Source organism: Vicia villosa, linkage group LG3, assembly GCF_029867415.1.
Source record: "Vicia villosa cultivar HV-30 ecotype Madison, WI linkage group LG3, Vvil1.0, whole genome shotgun sequence".
Lineage (NCBI taxonomy): Eukaryota > Viridiplantae > Streptophyta > Magnoliopsida > Fabales > Fabaceae > Vicia > Vicia villosa.
Genome location: NC_081182.1, coordinates 191,898,375 through 191,926,211, shown reverse-complemented (window position 1 = coordinate 191,926,211; position 27,837 = coordinate 191,898,375). Strand labels below are relative to the sequence as shown.

Genomic DNA, 27,837 nt, shown 5'->3' with positions numbered 1-27,837 from the left:
GAGACAATAGAGACAAAGATCACTGAGGACTTCATTTGGTTATAACTTGGCCTGGGTTCCAAACAAGTGATATTATATGTACACGGCCATTGAAACAAAAAAAGGGTGAATGATCATGGAAAGCATTATTTATGTACAACACTACTAATATGTTACCCTTTTGTTTTTCACCATACAATGCATCCTTTCCTTTTCTTTAGACCATTAACACAAATTTTTTTTCCTTTTCTTTTATCATTGTCTTTCCTCTCTTTTTTTTTTCAAAGAATGCATTGCACCACCATATTCTTTCTTTTCTTTATCTTTAAGAAACATCTCTCCCCAACTTTAAACATTTCTATCTATAAAGACATCAATGCTTTCCATTTAAGGTTCAAGTACTATTAGGTTAAGTGTTTACCAAAGAAATTGTCAAGTGAATCACTTCTCTTTATCGAAATTCATTGTTTTTTTTCTTTTTAGTCACTTGACAAAACAAAAATTTTAGGCTCAAAATTGGTTACAAAAGATCACACACTCACGGGTAGCCTTGTTTAAGGTGGTTTTTCTCATAGTACTCAAAAAAAAATTTGCCTCGATCCCTTCTAAGCTCTAATGTCTCATACAAAGCAAGATTAAACATGAATCATTTGAGTTAACATCAATCACTAGAACACTTTTATTTTTGTACACAATGGAAGTCCACTCACTTATCTAGTTTTGTCCTATTTTTGATTCAAACACAAACAAAATTTCTAAAATGCAATGTGATCAAAACTTTGTGTAAAGTCCTTAATTCATAGTCACCTTATAATCTACAAAGCAACAAAATACTTACCTTGGTATGAACATCATCAAGAATATCATCATCACCATCCAAATTTTTGATGTTGACACACCTTATCACTTTTTCTTCTTTAGAGCATCACTTCTATTCCAAGACAAACACAAAAAATTATATACACCTTAACATATAATATATGTACACTATTCTACTACTAAAACACAATATTATAACAACAAGGGCATAACTTGCCCACACAAGCACACATTACTTAAACCAAATACTTAAACAACAAAGGCATAAGTTGCCTACAAAATATGTTCGGGTGGCACCCACGGCCACCAAAGTACAACAAACCTCATCCTCATCTGGATGGCACAAAAGTAGTTACTAATACTAACAAAGGTACTAGAAATTATGCTACTAGTTCAACAACATAAAAGCAACTAACAGAGTATTATAAAACTAAACATAAACTACATAAACAACAATAATAAAAAAAATCACTGAAAATCCTCAATCCTCCTCATCATCCTGCTCCATGCCATCTCCTTCCTCTTCTTCCTCTTCACCATCCCCCTCTCTGAAAAATGGCCTCTCCGCAGGCCATGCACAATGAGCCTCATAATCCTCATTAGTAGGAAAAGAGGGAACATCCGCCGGATTGACTTGGTGGCGATAGAGCTTGCACAGAGAATCATGAATCATTGCTTGCGATCTTCTGTTGGCATCAAAATACGCCCAATTGTACCTGCAAGCTAATTCTTCATTATACCTACCACCAGCAGGAGGAGCCATGTTCTGTGGCTGAGGATGCTGCTGGACACCTAGCTTGGGAGAGCAGTGCCTATGCACATAACCTGTGTCCACAACACTAGTGGATTTCATGCTTGGAACATTAGGGAACTCCACACCTGCATTCCTACACAGCCCCATAATCAAACTTGGAAAACCAAGCTGAGCAGACGGCTTTGTCCCTCTTTTGGTTCCACTTGAAGCCACAATCCTAATCTCCTCAGAAATGATTTGAGCCACATCCACTTCTCCACCTGTCATAATCCAAAACAAAAGACAAGACATGTCAATGGTTAGGTCAGATGTGTGGCTTCTCGGCATGACATTGTTCAGGAGGAACACTGTGTACAGCTGTGCCATTTGAGTCATGTTCTTCCTGTCCATCTTCTGAATATAACCGGAAGGGTTAAGAGTGAACCCTCGGTGCTCAAAGGATAGCAGATCAGCAATCTCCTGCATATTCCAAGTCTTTGCAGCCTTTTTTCTTGCATACTCACACTTCTCACCTGCAGCACGAGGAGACGGTCTTCCCAAAAAATTGTTAATTGCATCCCTTGAAAAAGAAATGCCCCTACCTCTCACATAGGACGTGTAAGTGTACACCCTTTCCTCAACCGGAATCGCATTTGCATAGAACTCGCGCACAAGGTCCGCATTGATTTGAGTATCTGGAGAAATCAGAGCTTCCCAATGGCGTTCCGCGATATTCTCCAGAAACTGATAAAAGTTACCTCTATGCGGGAGGTCAAACACCTTTTCTGGCCAAATCTTCCGACCAACCAATTTCTCAAACCTCTCCTGGTGCTCTGGTCCTAGAAACCTATGGGAATCAAAGGGTGGTGGCGGAGCAGCTCCTGAACTCGAGCCTGCCAATTGCCTAGCTCGCTTTCCCCGATCACTTCTTGACGACATCTACAAAAAACAACACAACATCGAACAAACATCGTCAAAAGCAACATTTATAGCATATTACAAGTCCATTGGTAGTATTAAACCAGGCCCTAAACCATTGCATACCCAACAGAAAACAGAACTGAAATTCTGCATTCAGCAGGGTCCGCTCAGCGGAGGGGGTCCGCTCAGCGGACCTGCGCAGAAAATCAAAAATACCTGCAGAAACAGGTCTGCACCAGAACAACCATGGGGTTTCAAACCCCTTTCAATCACAAGGATGCAAGCACATAAGCAGTAGACAACAGGAATATTAACATCCAATTTAAGAAACCCTAACATTTACAATTCAATCTAACCTAAATCTAAAAACCTTCACAGAATTTCTTACTAAAATCAAACATACTTTACAATCTAATCTTACTTATACTACCAAAGCACACTAAAGCTTAAAAGAAACATAAATCTACAACCCTAATATAGTTTAAACAAAAGATTTCAACCTTAAACCACACATACCTTGTGAATGCAGAAAAACACAGCACAACACTTGATTGAAGAAAAAAATTGAGGCTTGAGAGTTTGAAAATGATGGAGATGGAGAAGAGAGCTTGTAGAGGCAAATGAATTTCACAAATGTGGTGAGTTAGGGTTCTGAACCCGCTCAGCCGCAGATCTATTTCCTAAGTGGGCCTTTGGACCGGTTTGGTCCATTGGGCCCCTTCTTTTTTTTTCTGGTTTTTAGCAGGTCCGCTCAGCGGAGGGGGGTCCGCTGAGCGGAGCAGTAAAAATCTGGTTTTTCTGGTTTTTCAGCAGTCTGCTCCACCCGATTTTTTCTCCACCGACTTTTCAAACATCCCAAACACATAAAACAGAGAATACTTACAATGTTGGGGTGCCTCCCAACTAGCGCTTTGTTTAATGTCGGTGAGCTCGACGGTCCGAGGCAGCTTTACGGATCAAAAATCGGAACGGATTCCGAATTTCGATCGACTTCACCACCAAGATACGGCTTGAGTCTTTGGCCATTGACGGTCCAACTTTCATTTGTTGACGGATTTTCAAGCACAGCCGCTCCATAGTCTTTTACTTCTTTGATTCGGAACGGACCCGACCATTTGGATTTCAATTTGCCCGGAAACAACTTCAACCTTGAATTGAACAATAGAACCATTTGGCCTTCTTTGAAATCCTTCTCCACAATCTTTCTATCATGATATCCTTTCACTTTCTCCTTGTAGATTTTGTTGGATTCATAGGCTTGTAATCGCAATTCTTCCATCTCAAGCAATTGCAATCTTCTCATTTCACCACTTGCCTTCGGATCAAAGTTAAGTAACTTCAAGGCCCAAAATGCCTTATGCTCCAATTCCACAGGTAAATGACAACTCTTCCCGTAAACCATTTGAAACGGAGTGAAACCAATCGGTGCCTTGTATGCCGTACGGTAAGCCCATAAAGCATCATCCAACTTTTGTGACCAATCCTTTCTTGACGACGAAACTGTTTTTTCCAAGATTCTTTTGATTTCTCGGTTGGAAACTTCGGCTTGACCATTAGCTTGTGGATGATAGGCCGTGGTTACTTTGTGCTTCACACCATATTGTTGTAAGACTTTTTCAAGCTGTGTGTTGCAAAAATGTGAGCCACCATCACTAATGAGAATCCTTGGTGTTCCAAACCTTGTAAAAATGTTTTTCTTCAAGAATTTGATTACGGTCTTTCCATCCGCTTTTGGACACGCTATCGCTTCCACCCATTTTGAAACATAATCAACCGCAACCAATATATACTCACAACCAAAAGATGAAGGAAATGGTCCTACAAAGTCTATTCCCCAACAATCAAACACTTCCACTTCTAACATATTTGTCAATGGCATTTCATTCCTTTTACTCACTCCACCACTTCTTTGACAATTGTCACAACTTTGTGCATGCAAGTAAGCATCTTTGAACAACGTCGGCCAATAGAACCCGGATTGAAGAACTTTTGCCGCCGTTCTTTGCCCACCATAATGCCCACCATAAGGTGAATTATGACAATGCCACAAGATTCTCATTGCTTCTTCTCTCGTCACACATCTTCTTAGCACACCATCCACACCAATTTTGAACAAGTATGGATCATCCCACACATAGAATTTGGCATCATGGAGAAACTTCTTTATTGCACTTTTACTCCAATCTTCCGACATCCAACCCGATGCCTTATGATTAGCCATGTCAGCAAACCACGGCCTTTCTTCCACCATGAACAACTTTTCATCCGGGAATGATTCCAAAACCTCTTCTTCTTTGTTTGTTACCTCTTCATTCACCAACCTTGATAAATGATCCGCCACCAAGTTTTCCGCTCCTTTCTTGTCTCTAATCTCTAAGTGGAATTCTTGTAGCAACAATATCCACCTAATGATCCTTTGCTTTGAATCCGGCTTGGTAAGCAAATACTTTATCGCTGCATGGTCAGTGTAAACAACAACTTTCGAACCAATTAGATAGGACCTAAATTTTTCTAATGCATATACAATAACTAGTAGTTCTTTTTCAGTTGTTGCATAATTAATTTGTGCTTCATTAAGAACCTTACTAGCATAATGTATAGCATGAAAAAATTTTCCTTTTCTTTGACCCAACACCGCTCCTACCGCATAATCACTAGCATCACACATTAGTTCAAAATCAAGTTTCCAATCGGGTGCTATGATTATGGGTGCGGTGGTCAATCTTTGTTTTAATTCATTAAAAGCTAAAAGGCATGCATTATCAAAAACAAAAGACTTATCTTTGTTGAGCAAGTTGCTCAAAGGCTTTGCAATCTTTGAGAAGTCTTTGATGAATCTCCTATAGAATCCCGCATGGCCTAAGAAGCTTCGAATTCCTTTGACATTTGTTGGCGGTGGTAACTTCTCAATAACCTCCACTTTTGCTCGATCGACTTCAATTCCTTTGGAAGAAACTTTGTGACCAAGAACTATGCCTTCGGTAACCATGAAATTGCATTTTTCCCAATTGAGGACCAAGTTGGTTTCAACACATCTTTTCAACACGGCATCCAAATTCTTCAAGCAAAGATCAAATGAGGCTCCAAAAACGGAGAAGTCATCCATGAAAACTTCCATTGTCTTTTCTATGAAGTCCGAGAAGATAGCTTGCATACATCTTTGGAAAGTGGCCGGTGCATTACACAATCCAAACGGCATTCGCCTATAAGCAAAAATTCCAAAGGGACAAGTGAACGCCGTTTTCTCTTGATCTTCCGGATTGACCGAGATTTGGTTGTACCCGGAGTAGCCATCCAAGAAACAATAGAACTCTTGACCCGATAACCTTTCCAACATTTGGTCCATAAAAGGTAAAGGGAAGTGATCTTTCCTAGTAGCTTGGTTAAGCTTTCGGTAATCAATACACATCCTCCAACCCGTCACGGTTCTTGTCGGAATCAACTCATTCTTTTCATTTGTGATCACGGTCATTCCTCCTTTCTTTGGTACCACTTGGACTGGACTCACCCATGCACTATCGGAAATAGGATAAATCATTCCGGCTTCCAATAGTTTCACCACTTCCTTTCTTACAACTTCTTTCATTGTAGGATTCAACCGGCGTTGAGGTTGAGCTACCGGTTTAAAATCCTCCTCCATCATGATTTTATGCATACAATAGGCCGGACTAATTCCTTTTAGATCGGAAAGAACCCATCCTATCGCCTCCTTGTTAGCTTTCAAAACATGAATTAATTTCTCTTCCTCCTTTTTAGACAATGAACCACTAATTATCACCGGCTTCTTACCACCTTCTTCAAGAAAAACATATTTCAAATGGGGCGGTAACATCTTCAATTCTAATTTGGTTTCTTCCACCTTTGGCTCATCTTTCAACTCCTCCATCTTTGCTTCAAAAGGACTTATCTCTTCAAAAACATCAAGATCTCGCAAACACTCTTCAATCTCTTTTTCTTCTTCTTCATTGAGAACATCAAGAGCTTTGGTTAATGTTTTCTCAAGAGGATTGAACACATGAGCTCTACTTTCAGCTTTCATGATAACTTCCTCCATAGCATCAATTCTAAAACAATCACTTGTATCATTTGGATGTTTCATTGCTTCCGAGAGATCAAAACACACTTCCTCATCTTGGAACCTCAATTTCATCAAACCATCATCAATGTCTATCATCATCCTTGCCGTCTTCATAAAAGGTCTTCCTAGAATCAACGGGGTATCAACATCTTCCTCCATATCAATGACAACAAAATCAACCGGAAAGAAGAACTTGTCAACTTTCACAAGTAAATCTTCCGCTATCCCAAAAGGCATAGTTGTAGACTTGTCGGCTAATTGAAGTGTCATTCTTGTATTTTTCATATCCACAATGCCTAACCTCTTGACCATGGATAAAGGAATCAAATTGATACTTGATCCCGTGTCAACCAAACCTCTTCCAATATGAATGTCACCAATAGTAACCGGCAAAGTAACTCTTCCTGGATCTCTTTCTTTCCTTGGTAAAGTACTTTGAATGATGGCACTACATTTAGCATCTAGGACAACCATTTCGGGCTCAGTGTAACTTCTTTTCTTTGTGAGAATGTCCTTCATAAACTTGGCATATTTTGGCATTTGCTCTAAAGCTTCACCAAAAGGAATATTAATTTGCAATTGCCTAAATATGTCAAGAAAACGAGCATATTGCTTCTCATTATCTTTCTTCGAAGGCGCACGAGGGTACGGTAAATTACGAACGGGAGGACTCGTAACTTTCTTCTTTCCCTCTTTAATCTTTCTCTTTTTCTCTCTATTGTTTTCTTCTTCTTCCTCACTTTTTTCTTCACTCTCATTTTCAACTAAGACTCCCTCATTTTTCTTTGGTTCTACTTCACTTTCCATCTCTTTCTCCTTTTCTATCCTAACTTCCTCCTCCTCGACCTCCTTCTCCACTTCACTTTCAAGCACCCTCCCACTCCTAGTTACAACCGCTTTGCAATGCTCCTTAGGATTGGTTTGAGTGTTTGCCGTGAATGATGGTCCGGTTTGCTTCTCGGCTAATTGTTTTGCAAGTTGGCCGACTTGAGTCTCTAAATTCTTTATTGCCGCTTCATTACTCTTTTGATTCGCCATTGATGCTTGCATGAATTGATTTAGAGTCTCCTCCAACTTTGAAGGCTTGTCTTGAGAAGGTGGTTGTTGTTGATAAGGACTTTGTCTTTGTTGATAATTATCTTGTCTCCACCCTTGGCCATATTGCGGTGCATTAGGTCTTTGTTGGTATCCACCTTGGTTTTGGTAAGGAGCTTGTCTTTGTTGATAGCCTCCTTGATTTTGATTCGCCATGTAATTCACTTCATTCACCGGTGGACAATATCCGGTAGGGTGGTCTCCACTACAAAGCTCACACGAAGCAACTTGTTTGTTCTTGTTAGGATCATGTAATTCCTTGAGTTGTTGAGGTAACCTTGCCATTTGTTTTGTAAGCTCCTCCACTTGTTGAGAAAGAAGCTTGTTCTGAGCAAGAATAACATCATTGGTTCCTAATTCAATAAGTCCCGGTTTCTTTTGAACAACTCCTCGATTATGTTGCACCTGATGATCATTCCTGGCCATTTTCTCAATTATCTCTATGGCCTCCTCTGCTGTCTTAGCCATCAAAGAACCTCCAGCTGTAGCATCTAAAAGAAGCTTCGGTTGTGGTTGTAAGCCATTACGAAAAATGTGAATCTGGGTGAGTTCATCAAAGCCATGACTCGGACATTTTCTCAACATTGACTTATACCTTTCCCATGCTTCATTAAGAGTTTCATTCACACCTTAAGAGAACACTGAAATCGTTGTTTTTGCTTCAAGCAACCTTGACTGAGGAAAGAACCTATCAAGAAACTTTTCTTCTAACTCATTCCAATTTGTCATGGTTTGAGTAGGTTGATCAAGGTACCAATCCTTTGCTTTACCAATCAATGAGTGAGGAAATAGTCTTTTAAACACTTGCTCTTCCTCTCTTTCAGGTGCTCCGACTGCTCCGGCAATCTCATAGAACTTTGTCAAGTGTGTATATGGGTCCTCATGATCAAGTCCTGCAAAGGGACTAGCATAAAGTAACTGAAGAATGCCAGTCTTCATTTCAGAATTTCTTGCATTGTTGTCATTTCGTGCAAACTGGGCTGCTCTTCTTGGACTGTTAGCACATGGTGCTCTTGGCGGTGGCGGTGGTGGTGGTGGGTCTTGTTCTCCATGCCCTGCCATCTCTTCTTCTATGACTTGTGGTGCTGATGAAGTAGTAGCTTCTTGGGCTAATCTTCGTTCTTTGGCTAGTTTCCTTCTTCTTCTGGTTTTACTGTTCAATCTCCTTGCAGTTCTTTCAATTTCTGGATCAAAAAGAAGCTGATCTGCTGGGACACTCCCACGCATAAACTGGAGCTGAAACACTAACCAAAAAGTGAGCAAAGACTAGGTAATAATAATAATATTTATACTCAAAACACACAAAAACTATTGCTATGCTTATAATATCTTAACGCCAATCCCCGGCAACGGCGCCATTTTGTTAGAAAGTATAGGATAAGTATTTTTAGTATCGTCTCCTCAGGGATTGATGCGATATTATCGCCGTTCTACAGCTTAGTGTATTTTGTGTTAAGGCTCTGGGTGTGTTTAGTATCATGAAAGATAAATAGCATTAAAAGAAATTAAAGACAATAAATTCGGGTTTAAAAACGATTTGGTAAAACTGTGTCAAGATTAGTGTTCATTAGTTTGCTTCATATGTACTCTAAAGATTATATATATGAACCTATTCATGATTAATACAATCACGTATCCTCTCGATACTGTTTATCTCTAAAGCAATATCGTGATTATTATCATATTCACCGTCAGATGATCTCTCATGCCGACAATCAACATGATAATCTTAAAAGCTTGATACTTGTGAATATCAACTCACAAATCTATCTCTAGAGTTTGTTTATTGATAGATGAATATCTTTTAGGTCTAGCTTTGAAACATATCTCTCAATAGTGATCCAAAACAACAAATGAAACATAAATAACAAGATATTCACCATGTATTAATCATTAACCAAGTTCATACATAATAGATCAAAGAAAGTACATATTTACAAACTAACTACCTCTAATCTTGACACAAGATGAAACTTAGCCCTCCATATCCATGGAAGCTCCAACAACAAGCAACAAACCAAGATTTAGTGACATCAAACTCAAGAAGATCAAAGAAAGATGTTTGGAAATCTTGATTTTCTCTTAATAATGGTTTTTCTCTTCTTCTCTTGCCCTAACTTTTCTTTCCAAATGTGTGTTATGATAAGAACCAAGCTAACCATGCTTAATCATCAATTTTATGTGGCTAAGAACAAAAGTTGAAAAAGTAGGTCCGCTGAGCGGAGGGTGTCCGCTGAGCGGAGCAGTAAAAATATCTGTTTTGTCTTCAAGGTCCGCTGAGCGGAGGTAAATTTTCTGCTCTTCTCTGCCCATGTCCGCTTCAGCTCCGCTGAGCGGACTTGCTGATGGAAAAAATTGCTGCATCCCTGTCTGGGTCCGCTTGGACTCCGCTGAGCGGACCTCCTTGCACAAAAATTCTTCTTTTTGCATTCCATCCTCATTGCAAGCTTGCTTTGATCATTCTTCTCATTCCATCTTGCCCAAAAGTTGTTAAAACCTAAAGAAAACATAACAAGAGTTAATAAACTAACTTAATTTAGAAAATAAACATAAATTTATTTATTTACATACTATTATATCAAAAAGTAATCAAATTTGGCACAAGAGTTTCAGAAATACCACAAAACTTATATACAAACTATGCACAAATGGGATTCTAACAGCTTGCGAGGTGACACTTTCTTGGAGAAGTAGGCAATAAGAGGGCCTTTTTGTCCCAGTACAACTCCCACCCCTATGCATGTGGCTTTAGTTTCTATAATAAATGGATGTGAGAAGTCCGGTAAACCTAACACTGGTGCTTCCGTCATGGCTGTTTTTAGTTTTCGGAAGGCTATGTCTGCATCAGCATCAGGGGTCCATCTGAAACTGTCCTTCTTCAAAAGATCCATTAATGGAGCAGAAATGTTGGCATAGGCTTCGATAAACCTTCAACAGTTTGATATTGCTTAGTGTGATCAGCCATTCCAAAACTACTTGCACTTTGCTCATTTCTATCGGAACTTCTCTACCCGAAACCTTGTGCCGTAAGTAATCCACTTCAGTAGTGCCAAAAGAGAATTTGGAAAGCGTGGCATATAGCTGATGTTGTTACAATGTTTGTAAGACTGATTCTAAGTGCCATAAATGATCCCTCCATGATGGACTGTATATCGGTAATCGGTATATCATCAAACAAATGTGAACAAACTTTTGGAGTGTACTTTGAAATATTTTATTCATTAAGCATTGGAATATTGCTGGTGAATTTGTAAGTCCAAATGGCATCACCAACCATTCATAATGGCCACATTTGAAGGTAACTCTCTCCAGTGATCTTCTGGTATATCTTGTGGTATCATTTGTATTGCAAAACACTCATCAATTGCCTTTGTGTTATGCAACCTCTTGAAGTGATTCAATTGAGCTTGTGTTTCTTCCAAGGGAATGAGGAGGTGGTGGGGACAGAGAGAATAACTAATTGCACACGTGGAAGTCAAGGAGTGGATGGAAGCATGAGAATGAGGGAAGGAGAGATGTTTAAAAGAGGAGGTCACGCATGATGCAAGGGGGATTGGATTGGAGTGGTAGCAGGACTGGGAGGGAGAACCTTCCTCACACCAGTAGTGGTATTTCATCTTGGGAGTATTATTTTCATATTTCTTGTAATTGTCCTTGCTGCAAGGAGTGATTACTCCATCCATTGTCTTAATATTCTATAACTATTGTAAGAAGTTGATACTCAACATTCTGATATATATATAACAGTACTTCAATCTATCCTTTAGAGTCTCTTAGACACATTGTATGATAATGACCCGACTTTCCACATTTGTAACAAGTCACGTGCTTGTCTTCTTTGTTTATTCTCTTTTTGGTGGATGAATTTTTCTGAAGCTAATCAAATTCTTGTCTGAATGTCTGAGATGGTGTTTCTTTACATGTCTACTGTAGTGCTGTGGGGGTGGATGTGATCCTTAAGGATAATGTGATGCTTATTTTTTTGGTTTCAAGTTGTCCACTTTATGGTTTCAAGTGCAAATATGTTGCTGAATTGAATAGTGATGAAAAAAGAACAAATTGAATATATTCATGCTGAAAAAGAAGTTCTCAAAATGCTCAAGAAAGTCCATTGCACATTCTTTGGTGTATGTCATTTATCATTATCTCATCGTGATTAAAGTTCTTCCACTTTTGCTTTTGTTTTCTACTTTTTGGTGTATGTTGGTTCTCTAATTTAGTACATGTTATCATGGATATGCCATGATTCTGTATGTAAGCAAAACAAAATAACTTTCTGTGCTTTATATTGAGATTTATTTCAGTAGTAATTGGTACATACTATTTTTAAGGTAACCAAATAATTTTCTATTCTGTCTTCCCTTTATTGTGCACATGAATTACACATCGTTTTCTTTTTCGTTATGCTTAAAAATTTAAGCTTTGTTGGACGTGTTCTCTCTCTAAATCGGTGATTCAAGTGATTCCGGTATATTGGATGATGAGAACTCCCATTCCAAAGAGTTGTATGATGGGAATTCAGAAGCTCCATAGAGGTTTATATGGGGGAGATGATGACGTTAACAGGAAAATTCATATGATTGATTAGAAAATTTGATACTATTAGTAAATTATCGAATATGAATATGGTGTGTATGATGAAACTTGGTTAGCACGTTCTTTAGGCTTTAGTAATAAGAATTCACCAAAGATATAATTTGGAGAAGTGTTTGACCAATTTCATGCTTACCAAAGATGAAAAATTTATAACTAAAAAAAGAGAGAATTTGCTCCAGGATCAACGCTAAAACGAGAAACATATCATTTTTCTGCAACCTCTCCCGACCAATATCGGTGTGGTTATCAATATTATTTTGCAGGAACATTATAATTTTAAAAAAATTAAATCATTTGAATTTTAAATTATATAAATATTTCTTATTATTTTATTAGATGAATTAAATGGATAATGAGTTAATGGATTAAATTATCACCTCTATAAATTTAATAGAATTTTTAATCAATAGATAGATGCTTTCAGTTTTGCTAGTTGTTGGTGAAAGTGTGATAAAGAAATAGTCATACAAATATAATGAAATTTAAAGACTATTTTAAATAATTTTTTTAAACAACTAGCGGAAAAATAAAATATTACAACATAATTCTACCACTACTTAAAAATTTGTATTTTTATACTGTGGTCTTAAGAGTTAGTTTGACAAAATAATATTAAAATGAATAAGGTAGGAAATTATCGAAAAGTAAGCCAGTCTTAGAAGTATATTTTATGGCACAAGCAATTCAATTAATTGGTTGTCGATAAAAAAACAAACTTCAATAATTATATACTCCAATACAACTTGCATTTTTTTTTATAAGCAAAATTAATATTATACAACTTGCATATTGATTTCTATTATATTTCTTTGAGCTTTCTTGGAAGGTTCATTTTTCAGTTTGTTCTATATTAAATATCATGTGGTGGTGTGTGGGAAAGACATTCACTTTTCTGTTTCTCTCATCCATTTTCTGTTTCAATTTCTTAATTAAGAGATCTTATTTCTAAGTTTCTTTGTTTCCACAAGTAATTTCTCTCTTTCATTCAGAGATCTTCTTATCAACTTTTAGTAGTATATTTTTTATTTTTTATTGTTTCTAATTTTCTAAATCTTACTCTGACTTTTATATTTACTTTCAGGTTTTCTTACGCGGAAGATTATTGTCTCAATTTGTTTACTCACATATTTTACAGGTAATATCTTTTCTTATTAACTATAAATAAAATTTAAAAGTCTATTATTATTATTATTATTATTATTATTATTATTATTATTATTATTATTATTATTATTATTATTATTATTATTATTATTATTATTATTATTTTTCTTATTTTATAAATATTATTATGCTTATTATTATTATTATTATTATTGTTATTATTATTATAAAACATAAATATTATTATGCTTATTATTTTTCTTATTTTTAAGTATTTAATAAAATATTTTACTAGTTTTTATCCAGCTTTTTACTACTTTTATTTTAACAAATTACTTTATTAATTATAAATTTCCTTACATTTTTTTTAAGTATTTGATAAAATATTTTATTAGTTTTTATTCAGCTTTTTACTAGTTTTTTTTAACAAATTACATTATTAATTATATGTAATAAAAGTAGTCATGATTATGAAATCTGAGAAATCACCAGTCTTTGTACTAATTTTATTTCGAGTAATAAATAATTTTATTTCGAGTAATAAAATTATTGATTTCTAAAAATAGAATAGTGGTGTAGAAATATAAAGGTAAAAAATGATTTGTGTTTGCAATGAAGATGGTCTCCATATATAACTGTTAGCATAACAGCATAATCAAACAGTCTATTATATTTAATATATGTTTAGAACTTTACACTATGTATGGTTTAACATAAGATAATTTTTTGTTCCATTATTCTTAACAAAAGATAACATATTACCATCTTATAGGTAGCCATGGCAGGGCTGATGGTTGCAGGAGCATTTCTTACACCTGTCATCCAAGTTATTGTTGAGAGGGTTGCCTCAGGAGATTACAAAGACATCTTCAAGAAACGAATGGTGAATAAACTTGAAATCACTTTGAATTCTATCAATCAAGTGTTGGATGATGCAGAGACAAAGCAGTACCAGAATCCAAATGTGAGGATTTGGCTTGACCATATAAAACATGAGGTATATGAAGTAGAACAACTGTTGGATGAGATTGCTTCAAGTGCACAACGAAAGAGCAAGGTTAAACACTTCTTTTCATCTCTGACTAATCAGTTTGAATCTAGGATGAAAGACTCGCTAGATAAGCTAGAACATCTTTTAAAGCAAAATGATGTGTTGGGATTGAAAGAAGGAACATCTGCTCGTAATGGACTTGAAGTCAGTTCAGAATCTTCAAAAAGAGTGCCAACAACGTCTTTGGTGGATGAATCTAGAATACTTGGTAGAAATGGTGATAAAGAGGAAATTATTGATTTCTTACTTTTAGACAATGGTAGTGGTTGCAACCACGCACCAATAATCAGCATAGTTGGTCTTGGTGGGATGGGTAAGACAACCCTTGCTAGGCTCGTCTACAATGACGACAAGGTGCAAAACAACTTTGAACTTAAAGCTTGGGTTTATGTTTCAAATCCATTTGATATTTTTGGGCTCACTAAAGAAATTCTCGAGCAATTTAAATCTCCAACAGATAGTGAAAGCTTGGAAATACTCCAACGTCAATTGCAACAGACACTAATGGGAAAAAAATATTTGCTTGTTCTAGATGATATTTGGAAAGCTAATGAGAAAAGTTGGGAGCAGTTACTAATTCCTTTTAATAAAGGATCTCCTGGAAGTAAGATGATCGTGACAACACGAAGTAAGGATGATGCATCAGCCATGGAATCTACAAAGTTAGTTGAATTAGAACAACTGGAGGAGAGTGATTGTTGGAATTTATTTGTGACACATGCTTTTCACGACAGAAACGCGAGTGATTATCCAGATCTTGAACCAATTGGAAAGATGATTGTAGACAAGTGTGGAGGGTTGCCATTAGCTGTTAAAACAATGGGGAACCTCTTGAGAAAAAAATTCTCTAAAAGTGAATGGGAGAAAATATTGAAGACTGATATGTGGTGTTTATCAGAGAGAGACAGCAACATAAATCCAGTATTGAGACTGAGTTACCATAATCTTCCTTCAAATTCGAAGCGTTGTTTTGCATATTGTTCCATATTTCCCAAGGGTTATGAGTTTGACAAGAATAACAAAAGTAACAAAAGTAAAGAAGAGTTGGGTAGTGAATCGTTCGAAGATCTTGAATCAATTTCATTTTTCCAAAGAACTCCATATTCTGATAGTTGGTTTGTCATGCATGATCTTGTCAATGACTTGGCAAAATCAGAGTCTAGAGAATTTTGCTTACAAGTGAATGGTGATACGGGGCAAGATATATCTGAAAGGACACGCCACATTTGGTGTTCTCTTGATTTGAAAGCCGGCGATGGGATATTAAAGCACATTTATAGAGCTAAGGGATTACACAGCTTGTTGGTAGAATCACCAACGTATGGTGGCGAATGCTTCATGATAAGCAACAATATGCAAGGTGATATGTTTTCAAAATTAAAATATTTGCGGATGTTATCATTTAGTGATTACGGAACTCCACACGGAGAGCTAGAACTAGCAGATGAGATAGGCAGTTTAAATCTTTTGCGCTATCTAGACCTGACTTGGACAGATATTACAAGGTTACCCGACTCTATCTGTAAGCTTTATAACTTAGAGAGACTGGAATTGAAAAACTGTGATAATTTGACTGAATTGCCTTTAGACTTTTACAAACTTGACGGTTTACGCCATCTTAATCTGGAAGGAACTGCAATAAAGAAAATGCCAAAGCAGATAAGGAAACTTAACCATCTAAAAACGCTGACTAATTTTGTTGTGGGAGAGTCGAGTGGGTCTGATATTGAGGAGTTAGAAAGTCTCAATCTTCTTCAAGGAAAAATTTGTCTTTCAGGATTGAACAATGTCACGGATCCAACACATGCCGTAAAGAGCCGTTTGCAAGATAAGAAGTTTTTAGAAGAAATACATATTATATTTGATGGTTCTGTAGTGGAAAGCAATGTGTCTGTCTTGGATGCCCTTCAACCAAATAACAATCTGAAGAGACTCACTATCCAGAACTACAATGGCAATATGTTTCCATCTTGGATAAGGGGATGTGATTTACCCAATTTAATATCTCTTAAACTTCAGAACTGTAATGGAATAAAGATCTTTGGCAATAACTCCATAAATGATCCGTTCAAGTTCCTCGAAGTTTTGGAATTTGACTCCATGTCTGAATGGGAGGAAGGGATTTGTATTGAAGGGTTTCCTCGGCTTAAAGAGATTTCTATAAATGATTGTCCCAAATTGAAAAGGGTATCACTGCCTCAACATCTTCCTTCAATACAAAAATTGTTTATAGGTGGGTGCAAAATGGTGGACGTGTCAATTCTCAATTATGATAAAATCATAGTGTTGGATCTCCGGAATTATAAGCGGATTATGATAAATGAGTTGTCATCAAGCTTGAAAAGGTTTGTCCTTGGTAAAAATCAGTATGTTGAGTTCTCCATGGATCATTTAATCAACAATCCCTTTCTGCGAGTGTTGTGGTTGGATTTTAAGGACTTGGTAGAATGTCCTTCGTTAGATTTGTGTTATAATTCTCTTCAGGATTTTTCCATAAGAGGATGGCAGTCCCCCTCGTTGCCTATTTCACTACACTTGTTCACCAATCTACGTTTTCTAAAGTTGTTGGATTGTCCAAGGCTGGAGTCTTTTCTTTTTGGAGGTTTGGCTTCCGAGTTGTGGTCCCTTGTAATATGCAATTGCCCAAAATTAATTGCTTCCAGAGAGGAGTGTGGTTTGTTCCAAATCAATTATGTATATACGTTTACGGTTAGTGATGATTTTGAAAACGTGGAATCCTTCCCCGAGCAGAATCTACTGCCACCAACTCTGAACCATCTTACCCTGGATAAATGTTCAAAGCTAAGAATATTGAACTACAAGGGATTTCTCCACCTCAATTCTCTTGGTACTATATGGATTTGCAACTGCCCTAGCCTTGAGAGTTTGCCGGAGGAGGGTCTACCCAATTCCCTTTCTGATTTGTACATTGAAAATTGTCCATTACTTTCAGAGAAGTACAAAAAGGAGGGAGGAGAGCGTTGGCATACAATTAGTCATATCCCTACTGTGCGGATTGACGGTATTCATCAGCATTAGATTGAACGGTAGAAATGAGATGTTTGTCACAGGCAAGTACAATCAATGTGTTCATTTTTTTCTTAATTTTTTATTTGGCACAATAATAACTCTCTATTTCATGTTTAACAGTGATGTGATCCTCAAAGATATTGCCGACCAAGACATTCCATTGCCATCAACATCAAAACTATGGATTTCAAGTATTTTCTATTAATTTTGTGGTTAAGAAGAGTCTGTAATCATTCTTAAAAAAATATAAGACTTTGTATTTCCATTTTTTAAGTGTACACTTTCCTTTGTTTTGTAATGTGTCTTGTGCCTGTCTCCAAATATTGAGACTTGAGACTGGCTAGAGTGATTTTCTTATTCTGTTATTCATGCTTTATAACAGCCTCAAACAGAAATAGGTTCTTCCTGAAAAATATAGAAGCATTTCTCAACAAAGTTGTCTTATAAAAGAAATGATGTTTCTGAGGAATTTAAAACTAATTGCTTATTCCTTTTATGGGTAATTTGATTTACAAACTGGTTACTTTTGTGATACACTGTTTAGTAAGGGAAGGCTTTTTATCCTTGTTGCATTTATAGCCAATGCTAGCACCAGTTTGAAGGGTGTTTTCTTTGTAGAAATGTTTTACCACACCGAAATTTGGTTACCTCAAGAAGGGGTAGAGTGTCAAAAATTTTGGTTAGGATTCTATTTAGTGGCAGTGTTTCAGTTTGGTAGGAGTGCATATTATGGGATCGACTTCAACCTGCTCTGGCAGTTCTGCCAGGCATGTGCAGAATGTGTTTTCTGAGTTTTTGTGAACTGAGTATTGATGCATTAGCTGTTTTTTTGGTTATGCTATGGATTATGTAAAGGATAGATACTATGCTACTAGATATAGACTTGATATTGTATTGATTCTACGTTTGGTCTCATTTTACACACCTTACCATACAATTCTTACACAGTATTGGTAGTTTTTAGGTTACAAGATCTTTGTAAAAATTTGGAGACTTCCATTCCAAAGGCTGAAAGGTATTTTCATGAGATAGCATTTTGGTAAATTTGACACAGCTTCAAATAGGGCTCTGGCTACAATAACTTTTCTCATTTTGCTATGCTATATTCATGTCATATGCCAAATAAATATGATCATCATCACAAGTTTTGCATACAATTGAACTTATAGATTCTCCAATTTCAGTTTAGCATTGACATAAACCGTGCAAATCAAATTTAAACCATTACAACATACTGCTGCAACCATATTTTCACATTCTATCGATTCAACAAGATCTGCTCCGGGTTACAATTTAAAGAAAGCCTTACTCTAACATATTTGTCATGTAACTTTCTGTTAAAAGTTAAATTATGACATATAGTCACATAAATCGCTGGGACACCTAGAGAACCGTGAATTGTAACGCACGAACCAGTGTGCGGTACTTTTGTGAACTTGTTCATTAGAATATTATTCATCTAAATGTTCCTATTCTTTTAGTCCATTATTATTTATGTTTTATTTGTCAAGCTTAACAAAACTGTTGTTCTTACTATTGAGGTTCAAAGTTTTGTACTCTTTGCTCATAACTGAGTGCTCAATGCTAGGACTAGCACATGAAACTTGATTTCTTTTATGTATGAGCAAAGGTGCTTTGTTGTTACAGTGACATAGTGCTGAGATCACTCATTTTAATTTAGTTAAGAATTTCATTTTACTTAAATACAAGAATGAATTTCTATTATCTCTTCCACTAAAACAGTCACCATGACATGTACCATATACAATTATACAGTTTCTACATGGTATCAGTATTTTTAAGGTTTTTCAATCCTTCTTTGCTGACATTGAGAGACAATATTCTCTTCCACCATGCGCGCGTTCTCTCACCGGTATGCCTCCACCATTTAGTTTGTAACTCTCCCCCGAACCCTTTGACGAAGTCTCGGCCTCATTAGTCGCTGCAAGCACTTCCTTTGGCTCATGAGGCCCACACGCATGAAACTAGATATGCCTTTGTTTGTGTTTTCAACCAAATTCTCGTTCTTCACGATTGTCACAGTCCTTCTCATCACCAGACGCCCATGTTCACACGTTATTTACTTACCAACACACACGTGACATAATTTCGGCTCTGAATTCGTCATGTTTACTAAAGTTATACTTAACAATCCATCCGAACAACACAATTAATTATTCATATGTGGACTCCATCCTTGATTGCAAACCAACTCCAATATTTCATTGTATGACTGCACTGCAAGAAGCGCTACTGAGGAGTTTCAAAGTCTTGAATGCATAGAGAGAAGCTAGAAACCAAGGTCACTCTTCTCTTACTTAGATTATCACATGTGTCAATGACATTGTGTATAAGCCTCCAAGTAATGAGAGATTTTGCATATGGAATATAGTGTTTAAGCCTCCATAGTTTACGGTCGTGACAAAACTGTTTCGGCAGTTGCTGATACCGATGTCGTTATTCAATATTTTTATGTTAAAGAATAAATTGTTGTTAATTCACACTGCAACGACCGCAATCAGTGTCACGACACCTGTACCGACCAAAATCACGAAGCCTTTACGCGACCGCAACCGCGACCGTTTCCTATTATTTATTCTCAAAAAATAAGCCTTTGTATTTCCCTTTCTTATTTGTCTGGTTTCCTTTTGTGGTTCATAAGAAATGAGGTGTCTGTCAGAGACTTACTTTGCATTATTTTTCTAATTTTGCAATTGATGATCATCACAAATTGTTTGTCTACTATGATCTAATCAAATTTATTGTGGTTCATGCTAAATATTCTGAATAGCTTTCTCTATTGACATAGCCTCATACAGAAATAGTTTCTTCCTGAAAAACATAAGTTTTGCATACCAAGCAACTTCTTCAAGCTATTCAAAACCATATCATGGCAATTTTCATTTTCAATTTTGAATCATTCTATATATTTATATAAAATGGTTTTAAATTGCTGAGATTCTTTACAATAAATTTCATGGATACTCAAAATGGGACACAATGAATAGAAAGTATTTATGAATAAGGATGTCTTGCAAAGGAACTGTTTTTTTTTTCTGTTGAGGAATTTAGAGCTATATGTACAAAGTAGGACATAAGAAAGTTTAAACTTTAACAGCATTGTGCTACACCTGATATGCTAGTGCAAACAAAAAGAACTGATTTATTCTAATCTAGTCCTGATATTTCATGGCAATAGAGTTTAGGTGATGCACTTGTGCAAGCAGATAATGATTTGGAGATTTCATCTCAATTTTCAAAGGAAGCATTTGTACCATAGATAGTTAATAGAAGTATTTCAGAACAAAGTTGACCATACTGATGAAATTGGGATAGCTAGCTGTCAAGTCAAATTGTCAACCTGATGTGGCCTTTTGATGATGGTTCTAGTCGCCAACACTTCCATGGCCTGCATAATTGGTCCCATTTCTTGTGGTGTTAGCATGACCACATATAGGAGAACGGTGAAATTTACTAAGTAACTTTTGCACTATCTCTTCTTCTGATGGTATCACTAATCTATTCTTCCAATAAAGCAATCCTTCCCTGACACTGTATTGAGTTGGTTCAGCGACTTGTTTGTATGTATCAATTAATTGCTTGTAATACGGATCAACAACTAATTAGCAATTATTTCTTCTAGAAACAAGGAGTGCAGCTCAGACCATGCAAACATAAAAATTCGAAACTACTTGCACTTTGCTCATTTCCATCGAAACTCCTCTACCCGAAACCTTGTGCCGTAAGTAAACCACATCAGTAGCGCCAAAAGAGAATTTGGAAAGCCTGGCATATAGCTGATGTTGTTACAATGTTTGTAAGACTGATTCTAAGTGCCATAAATGATCCCTCCATGATGCACTGTATATCGGTATATTAACAAAAAAACAAGAACAAACTTTTGGAGTGCACTTTGAAATATTTTATTCATTAAGCATTGGAATATTGCTGGTGCATTTGTAAGGGCCTCATTGGAAGGTAACTCTCTCCAGTGATCTTCTGGCATATCTCGTGGTATTATTTGTATTGTAAAACACTCATCAATTGCCTTTGTGTTATGCAACCTCTTGAAGTGATTCAGTTGAGCTTGTGTTTCTTCCCTATTGTCTTCATCCTGCAGTGTGATAAACTGATTCTTCAGGAAGAATTTTAATGTCAGCGCTGCATAATCCGCTACATGAGGTCCTAGAGTGGCTAGCCATGTGGAGCCTAAAATCACATCTGCATCCGAAATTTGCAGTAAATATACAGGTACTGGAATCTCCTGACCTTGTATATGGAGTGGTAATTGTTGAATAAGTCCTTCAGCTATTAGAATCTGACCATTACCCACAAAAAGGCCTTGAGAACCGAGCTTTATTTTTATTTTAATCTAGTCCTGTTATTTCATGGCAATAGAGTTTAGGTGATGCATATAAAATTGTTTTAATAGTTCTCAATGGAATCATGAAATATATTTTACTTTGAAAAATGTAGTTGGATGGTATGATAATCAAAAGCGTCGAAACGGATTTATATCAAGTACCGGAGGAAGTTTGGAAGTTGATCTTGCATATTCAAAGGCATAATTTGTACCATACATACAAAGTTCATAGAAGTATTCCTGAACAAAGTTGTGCATCGACATAAACTGTGCAAACCCTGTTTATATTTTCATGAACACTTTATGTTTAACAACATGCTGCTACATCTGATATATGTGTTTACATAGAAAAAGATCTTCACATCATGCTGCTATAACCACATTTTCACATTCCAATGATTCAACAAGATTTGTTCCAGGTTACCGTTTAAAGAAAGATAGTTATTTTCTACAACATATTAGAAATGTAACTTTTGGTTAAAAGTTAAATTATGAAAATTTTGGAAGGCATGCAGGTCAGAGATAGCCATGTGTCACTATTCTATCCTTCTTTAGCAGCATTGCCTCTCGAAGTACCTGCTGCCACTGAATAACAATGTTCTCTGCCACCATGAGTTCTCTCACAAGTATGCCTCCACCACTTAAAACATAATTTATTGTAGCGTTTATTTAGGTTAGGACACATTGTACGATAATGACCTGACTTTCCACATTTGTAACAAGTCACGTGCTTGTCTTCTTTGTTTCTTCTCTTTTTGGTGGATGAATTTTTCTGAAGCAAATCAAATTCTTGTCTGAATGTCTGAGATGGTGTTTCTTTACATGTCTTGTTATGATATCTCGGCCCAAAAGAATTAAAAAGAAGTCAGTTTTACTTAAGGACTTTATATTAGACTAAAGGGGTGCAATTATCAGGATTAGTATTATTATGTATTAGTGCAGTTTTTAATTATGCTGGCCCATGGCCCAAGTAGTGGTGATAACCCTACTATATATTATGTAATATTGCTCTTGGGTAAGGCAAGAAGAAAAGTTGTTTTATTTTATTGTCCTTTAATGCATTCTTAGATCTAGGGTTTCTAACACAAATCTATCATTGGTGCTTCCATTGATCCTACTCTTTCCTTCCATGGCTCCTCCAAAACCTACAAATCCTTCTTCTAAAGAAATTTTGGAAGAAGCTATCAACATCTCAACTCAACATCTCAACAATGCAATGGCTGAAACTCAAGAACAAATGGATGTTAGGTTTGCACAAATTTCAGCAACTATAGCACAACAAGTGGGTGAACTACATTCAAGGTTTGATAATGAAAAAGAGGTGGAAGATTCTAGGTTTGAATCTCTCATGGCTGCTCTTAAAAGCATTTCAATCCAACCTTCTCAACTTGCTGCTGCTGTTTCTGCACAAACAGCAACCTCCTCCGGTAAGGAACCATTCTCATCTAGCATTTCTTTTGGATCTCCACCATTTACTCATGTTTTTACATCAGCTCACACACCAACTAGATCCTCTACCACACCCATACATGTCACAACTCAGCCTGCTGTCTACACCCCCACCATCCTCACCACAAATCCACCGTCCCACACAGCTGTTCCCCAAACCACTCCCATACCGGTGACCCTTACAGCACCGCCCCAAATCCCCCCTTTCCCACCGTATCCGCCATACACTCAGCCAGTTTTTACTGCACATACAGCACCCTATCCATTTCCACCCCAAAATACTTTCCCTTTACCCCACCATAATATTCCACCCTTACCGCCTATGCGATCCCCAAAACTGGAATTACCACCTTTTGATGGCTCAAACCCCTTGGAATGGTTATTTCAAGCTGAGCAATTTTTTGGATTTTATAACCTTCCACCGGAAAATCGTTTATCACTCACGTCATTCTATATGAAAGGAGATGCATTAGGATGGTTTAAATGGATGTGTCAAAATCACTTGTTGACGGATTGGAATTCTTTTACTAGGGACTTAGAATTAAGATTTGGCCCTTCTTCATTTGAAAACCATCAAGCTGAATTATTTAAATTAAAGCAAAATGGTTCTGTTATGGAATATCAAACCAAGTTTGAGCAGCTTGGTAATAAGGTTATGGGGCTGCCAGCAGAAGCCATTTTAAACTGTTTCATTTCTGGGCTACAGCAGGATATTCAAAATGAGTTAGCTATACATAAACCTACTTCAATTTCACACGCTATTGGCTTGGCTAAGCTGATCGAAGCTAAGATTAAGGACTCCAAAAACAGATTCCCCAAACAGTTTTCACAAACCTATCAAAAACCCACCTTCACTAGTTCTAACCCCCAACCCAGCAAAACCACAAACAACGCCCAACCAGCAACCACTTTTCTTCAAAAACCACCCCTGCCCCATCAACCCAAAGTCCCTATCCGAAAATTAACCCAAGCCCAACTTCAAGAGCGACGCGCTCAAGGCCTATGTTTTAATTGCGATGAAAAATTTTTTACCGGCCACAAATGCACAACTCCTATCAATAATATTATGCAGCCCCGCATTGCTCATCACTTGAATCTTAACACTACTCCTATCAATCAATTTTCAGTAATGGTGGGAAATGGCTCTCACTTACAATGTGAAGGAATATGTGATAATGTGGAAATCATGCTTCAAAACAAACCTTTCAATTTACCATTTTACTTATTGCCTATTGAAGGGGCAGATGTTGTGCTAGGCATGGCTTGGCTCAGGACTTTAGGACCTATTCAAGCTGATTTTTCTATTCCATCTCTTACTTTTCAACACCTTACAAAACCCATTACATTGACCGGCGACCCAACACCCTTTCCAACCCACACCTCTTTTCATCAACTCAAACAGCTTATCCATACCGATGCAATTGCATCTTTTCACTTGCTACTTATGGAACCAACAAACCCTCAAATCCCAATGCCTAAACCACCTCCAACAGATTCTGCTACGCTCCCGTCCCAAATTACCCAACTTTTAACCAAATTTCAGTCAATCTTCCAACAACCCAAAGGCCTTCCCCCCCCAAGAACCCATGATCACCACATTAACCTTTTGCCCAATACCCCCCTATCAATGTAAAACCATACCGCTACCCCCACTCAAAGAAAGATGCCATGACCCTTTTAATTAAACAAATGCTTGAAGATGGAACTATCATTTCTAGTACCAGCCCGTTTTCCTCCCCCGTTCTACTAGTAAAAAAAAAGGATGGCACTTGGCGTTTTTGCATTGATTATCGCGCATTAAATGCTGTAACTATTAAAGATAAATTCCCAATCCCAACTATTGATGAACTCTTAGATGAGTTAGGATCAGCTACTATTTTTACAAAGATAGATTTGTGTTCAGGATACCATCAGATCAGGGTTGCATCAAGGGATACACATAAAACAGCTTTTCGAACTTTTGATGGGCATTACGAATTCCTAGTTATGCCCTTTGGGTTAACTAATGCTCCTTCGACATTCCAATCAGCTATGAATGATCTATTAAGGCCTTTCCTACGGCGTTTCGTCTTAGTGTTCTTTGATGACATTTTAATTTATAGTTCCAATTTTACTCAACATGTTGAACATTTGCAGGTTGTTTTTAAGTTACTAAAGGATCACTCCTATTTTGTGAAGTTATCTAAGTGTGTGTTTGCAGCTAAGCAGATTAATTTCCTAGGGCATGTCATTTCAGCGAGTGGTGTTGCACCCGATTTAGAGAAAGTAAAAGCTATCCTAGACTGGCCAGAGCCACGTTCCCTCTCGGCACTTCGCGGATTCCTCGGCCTCACCGGTTTTTATCGTCGATTTGTTCAAAATTACGCCACTCTCGCCGCTCCTCTCACCGATTTGTTGCGTTCCACTAAATTTACATGGAGTACAGAGGCCGCTGCAGCCTTTACAAATCTGAAAACAAAAATGACCGACATGCCGGTATTAGCTCTACCTAACTTTACAAAACACTTCAACATTGATACTGATGCATCTGGAGTTGCTATTGGCGCGGTGTTATCTCAAGACGGTCATCCCATTGCCTTCTTCAGTAAGAAAATGTGTCCTCGAATGCAGGCAGCTTCTGTGTATGTTCGTGAGATGTTTGCCATCACAGAATCTGTAAAGAAATGGCGTCAGTACCTCATAGGCCATAAATTCCACATCTATACAGATCAGAAAAGTCTAAGGGATTTACTATTGCAACGTATTCAAACACCAGAACAACAGAGATGGACAGCAAAATTACAGGGTTTTGATTTTGAGATTTCGTACAAACCTGGAAGGACAAATCTGGTAGCCGATGCCCTTAGCAGAAAGTATGAAAAAGAGGGGCTGATGTTTCTTGCTGTGTCTTCTCCCTTTCCAGATCTATTCACCACTCTGAAAAAGTTTTACAAGCACGACACAGTAGGTCAGAATCTTCTTAACATGGCTTCCAAACACAATGTTGAGTACTCAATATCACAGGACTTGCTTTATTACAAAAACAGAGTTTTCATACCAGATCTGCCGAATCTACGAATGAGCATCTTGAGAGAGTACCACCAAACACCGGAAGGTGGTCATTCTGGGGTCAAAGCGACGTTGGCACGGATTCAAGCTTCTTTCTGTTGGCCAGGAATGTACCTTACAGTTAAGAACATGGTTAAACAGTGTTTAATATGTCAACATAACAAATACGACACACAGAAAAAAAAGGGCTTACTACAGCCATTGCCAGTTCCAGAAAGAGTTTGGGAAGACATAACGATGGATTTTATTACAAACTTACCAAACTCTGAAGGTCACACAGTGATTTGGGTCCTCTGTGATAGATTGACTAAGTTCGTGCACTTCATTCCTCTTCCTCCCCACTTCACTGCTAAAGACTTGGCAGCTCGTTTTACTGTGGACATCTTCCGGCTTCACGGCATACCCCGATCCATTGTTTCTGACCGCGACCCTCTCTTCCTCAGCAAGTTTTGGAAACATTTTTTTAAACTTCATGGCACCCACCTGAAATATTCCACATCTTATCATCCAGAGACAGATGGCCAAACAGAAGTGGTTAATAGGTCCTTAGAAACTTACTTGAGGTGTTTGGCTGGTGATCATCCACGAAAATGGCACAAGTTCTTACACTTGGCTGAATATTGGTACAATACCTCCTTCCACACTGCGATTCAGATGTCTCCATTCAAGGCCCTGTATGGACGCGAACCCCCTAGACTGTTGGATTATGTCACTGGATCTGCTGAGGAAGAGTCCTTGAACAACATCTTGCACCAACAACAAGACATTTTGAATGAGTTAAAGGTTCATTTAAAAAAGAGTCGGATCATCATGGAAAAGCAAGCTAACGTAAAGAGACGACCTTTTACCTTTCAAGAGGGAGATCTGGTCCTATTGAAGCTGCAACCATACCGCCAGTCTACAGTAGAGCGTCGGGTTTCTCAGAAACTCTCAAAGCGTTTTTTTGGTCCTTATCGTATCATCCGAAGAGTGGGTCAAGTTGACTATATGCTTGATCTCCCGTCGTCCTCACGAATACATCCGGTGGTCCATGTGTCGTTGCTGAAACCGTTTCATGCTGAGGACAGTAGCACCGTTTTCAAACCCATACCACACTCAGTTTCGATTCCGTTCTCACAGTGTGAAGGTTCGAAGCTGTTAACTCGAGATTCTGTCGGAGCAAAACAACAAGTGAAAGAAAGGACTGGTTTGGCAAAAGAGAGAGAGGCAGAAAAGAATGGTTTGACAAAAGAGAGAGCGGCAGAAGTAGTTAGCAAAAAGGAGAGTGTGAAATTTTCGGAGGAAGGAAGTATGAGTAGATCTAAGAAGTGTGATTTTCAAAGTGTACTTATGAAAGGAAGTACAACCCACGTGAACGTTTCTGATACCGAGGCCAAACCCAACGTTCCAATACAGCTAACTCCCAGCTGTATCCCGCTGCACACTGCCCAAGGCAAGCCCTTATCTCCTCCCAACCAATCACAGGCTGTCTCACAGATTTCGTCTTATCCCTTCAGCACTTCTCCACCGCCCAAACTTCACAATCACGTGGCCTCACTACAACCACAGCTGTCCGCGGGTCCCACCATAAT

The 27,837-nt window shown here is 37.5% G+C and overlaps 1 protein-coding gene across 2 annotated transcripts; it reads left to right on the top strand.

The window, feature by feature from the left end:
- The first annotated feature begins 13,065 nt into the window (after positions 1-13,065).
- Positions 13,066-17,902, top strand: LOC131593164 (putative disease resistance RPP13-like protein 1). Of its 2 annotated transcripts, XM_058865432.1 has the most exons (4): positions 13,066-13,188; positions 13,303-13,356; positions 14,098-17,447; positions 17,527-17,902. In XM_058865432.1, the coding sequence occupies exon 3, from the start codon at positions 14,104-14,106 to the stop codon at positions 17,413-17,415; it is 3,312 nt and encodes a 1,103-aa protein (XP_058721415.1). In that variant the 5' UTR covers positions 13,066-13,188; positions 13,303-13,356; positions 14,098-14,103; the 3' UTR covers positions 17,416-17,447; positions 17,527-17,902. The 2 variants fall into 2 exon arrangements, with proteins under 2 accessions (XP_058721415.1, XP_058721416.1); XM_058865433.1 differs by lacking the exons at positions 13,066-13,188; positions 13,303-13,356 and having other exon boundaries at positions 13,524-17,447.
- The last annotated feature ends 9,935 nt before the right edge of the window (positions 17,903-27,837 follow it).

Coding starts and splice junctions, on each gene's coding strand:
- LOC131593164 (XM_058865432.1), top strand. CDS start 14,104: ATGGCAGGGCTGATGGTTGCAGGAGCATTTCTTACACCTGTCATCCAA.